Source organism: Pongo pygmaeus, chromosome 13 (genome assembly GCF_028885625.2).
Source record: "Pongo pygmaeus isolate AG05252 chromosome 13, NHGRI_mPonPyg2-v2.0_pri, whole genome shotgun sequence".
In the NCBI taxonomy this organism is placed as follows: Eukaryota; Metazoa; Chordata; class Mammalia; order Primates; family Hominidae; genus Pongo; species Pongo pygmaeus.
In genome coordinates, this window is record NC_072386.2 from 81,190,904 (window position 1) to 81,193,256 (window position 2,353).

The 2,353-nt window shown below is 62.1% G+C and overlaps 1 protein-coding gene across 1 annotated transcript; it reads right to left on the reverse strand.

Annotated features, from left to right (window-relative positions):
- Positions 1–487: 487 nt before the first annotated feature.
- GADD45G (growth arrest and DNA damage inducible gamma) lies at positions 488–2,030 on the reverse strand. Its single transcript, XM_054502460.2, has 4 exons — positions 1,868–2,030; positions 1,509–1,610; positions 1,163–1,376; positions 488–1,074 (listed from the first exon to the last, which is right to left on the reverse strand). Exons 1-4 carry the CDS (start codon positions 1,918–1,920, stop codon positions 964–966), a joined length of 480 nt encoding a protein of 159 aa, XP_054358435.1. The 5' UTR covers positions 1,921–2,030; the 3' UTR covers positions 488–963.
- Positions 2,031–2,353: the final 323 nt, after the last annotated feature.

Here is a 2,353-nt window from a genome sequence, read left to right on the forward strand (position 1 = left end):
CATTTAAGAGGAAAAAGTCCCGAAGAGCAGGAGCAGGCTGCCACCGTCCTCAGGGACCACAAAAGGCAGGGCCTGCAGAAGGCAATGCTCATTGTGCAGGAAAGCCTGAGGCCTCCTGCAAGCTGTTCAGATAAGCAGCTGTAGGAGGGAGGGGGAGGAGGGCCGAGGAGGGGGAGGGGAGGCAGAGGTCACTGTTATCGCCTTGGAAGGCAAGACTTCAGCTGCTGCACTGTCTTATCGCAAGTATGCTCCTGTTTTGCAAGTTTAAAATCTTCCTAAAAGGAGAAAAGTAGGAGCCAGGCTCAAGTTCTACCCTAGCACTGGGCAGCATGCCCTCCCTCTGCCAGAGCGGAGGAGCCTGTCATTCTTGCCCGACAGGAAGACGGAACAGGTGCCATCAGTTCCACGGAGTTCCAGCAATCCTCTGAAACCCTGCACACCACCTCCCCCTACACAAAGATCCCCTACCCTCAATAAAGAGCATAAGTTTGTTTCAAAAAGTTTATTGTAAAATTCAAAGCTTCAACAGCAGCATCCTTTAGAAAACGAAGCATTGCCCGGATCCGTTTTGAAAAAGCAGCGCAGTCGGCTAAGTCCTTCACGCTCCTGCAGCTGTACCAAGTCCAGGGCGCCGCTCCTTCCTGCCGAGAGCAGGCTGCTGAGTCACGCCTGCCCGGCCAGTCTGTCCCTCCTGGCCCTGAGGCCGACGTCCTAGCCTAGGCTTTCCTGGGCGAGCAGCCGCTCCAGACACTTGCAGAGTCCTCAGCTCTGGCCAGCCTGGCCGTGCCGCCACCGGGCCCCTCCTCGGGAGGCCGCGCCTCCTCGCTCTCCAGGCGCCCCCCCCGCCTGCCAGTCTCCACGCCGCACTCGGGCACCCTCGGAGGGCCCCTCCACAGAGCCAGCCGCGCTCTAGGCGCCCCGGGGCGTCACCACGTCGATCAGACCAAGGTCCCCGCCGGGTTGTCACTCGGGGAGGGTGATGCTGGGCACCCAGTCGTTAACGCTGCGGCTCTCCTCGCAAAACAGGCTGAGCTTCTCCAAGGCGGGATCCTTCCAGGCGTCCTCGTTGGGGTTCTGCGGAGAGAGAGCAGGGTCAGCCTGGCTGGCCGCGGGCCGAGGCGGGAACCACACCGGGGCGGGGACAGGACAGGACTGTACTCACCGAAATGAGGATGCAGTGCAGGTCGCCCGGCGCACCCGCCTCCTCGCCGGCGCCCACGATAGCCGCCAGCCGCTGCACATCGCCCACGCGCACTATGTCGATGTCGTTCTCGCAGCAGAAAGCCTGGATCAGCGTAAAATGGATCTGCAGCGCGATGTCGCCCTCGTCCTCCTCATCCGCAGCCAGCACACAGAAGGTCACATTGTCGGGGTCCCTGCGAGGGCAAGGCGGGGACCTAGGTCAGAACCGGCGACCGAGTTCTCCCGCCGCCAACCCTCCCATCCGCCAGTCTCCTCGCCATTCACCCCCGCCCCTGTCTCCCAGCCTGGGCCGCGTCTACACTTACACGTTCAGGACTTTGGCTGACTCGTAGACGCCGGCAGTGAGGCAGCCCTGACGCTGCGCCGACAGCAGCAACTCGTGCAGCGCTTTCCCGGCACCCTGCATCCTGCGGAGGAGCCAGCGCAATGAGCGGGAGTCGGCCAGCGGGCGCAGCGGAGCCCCCAGCCCCGGCCACCCGCACGCACCCTTGGCTCCCCAACTCCAACCACACTCCAATCCCGGCTCAGCGCCTGCACCCCGGCTCTCCAACCCGGATCTGGCGCCCGCACCCCCGCGCTCTGCTCCTACCCCGCTGATTCCCACCCTGGAGAACCCTGACGGTCGCCGACCGACCAGCGGCTTTCTCAGCGCCCTGAAACCCACCTGGCTGTGCTTTCCGGAACTGTGTCCTGGCCGCGGACTTCTTCCAGAGTCATAGTGCGATCAACCAGCAGCAAGTTATCCACAAGCGGAGAGCGCGGAGGGGACGCGGGCGAACACACTGAGAGCCAGAGCTCAGCACGGCGCGCCCACCACCAGCGAGTGCGCCCCGGCTACGCTGCGCGCCCTTATATAGGCTGGTGGGTGCGGCACCGCCAGCTGGCGCGAGGCTGCGCGCCTATTGGCCGGCACCCGCTTTCTGATGTAAATGAGGCGGCGAGCCAGCGGCTCGTGCCAGAAGGCCACGTGGGGAGGGGTGCGGGGGATGACAATGCCTCAAATCTGCCGCTTTTGTTGGGGTGTTACCAGGCAGACTGGAGCCTGCAGATTTCATCTCGCCTGGCTTTTTTTTTTTTTTTTGAAGTCCTTAAAAGGAAAAAGTAAAAAAAAAAAAAAAAAACCCAACCCACAAAAACCTTGTTTGCTAAT

Excerpts from the sequence above, each read along its gene's own strand:
- GADD45G (XM_054502460.2), bottom strand. The coding sequence starts at position 1,920 with ATGACTCTGGAAGAAGTCCGCGGCCAGGACACAGTTCCGGAAAGCACA. Across the intron at positions 1,377-1,508 it reads TCAGCCAAAGTCCTGAACGT|GGACCCCGACAATGTGACCT; the intron begins GTAAGTGTAGAC and ends TTGCCCTCGCAG. Across the intron at positions 1,075-1,162 it reads TGCACTGCATCCTCATTTCG|AACCCCAACGAGGACGCCTG; the intron begins GTGAGTACAGTC and ends CTCTCTCCGCAG.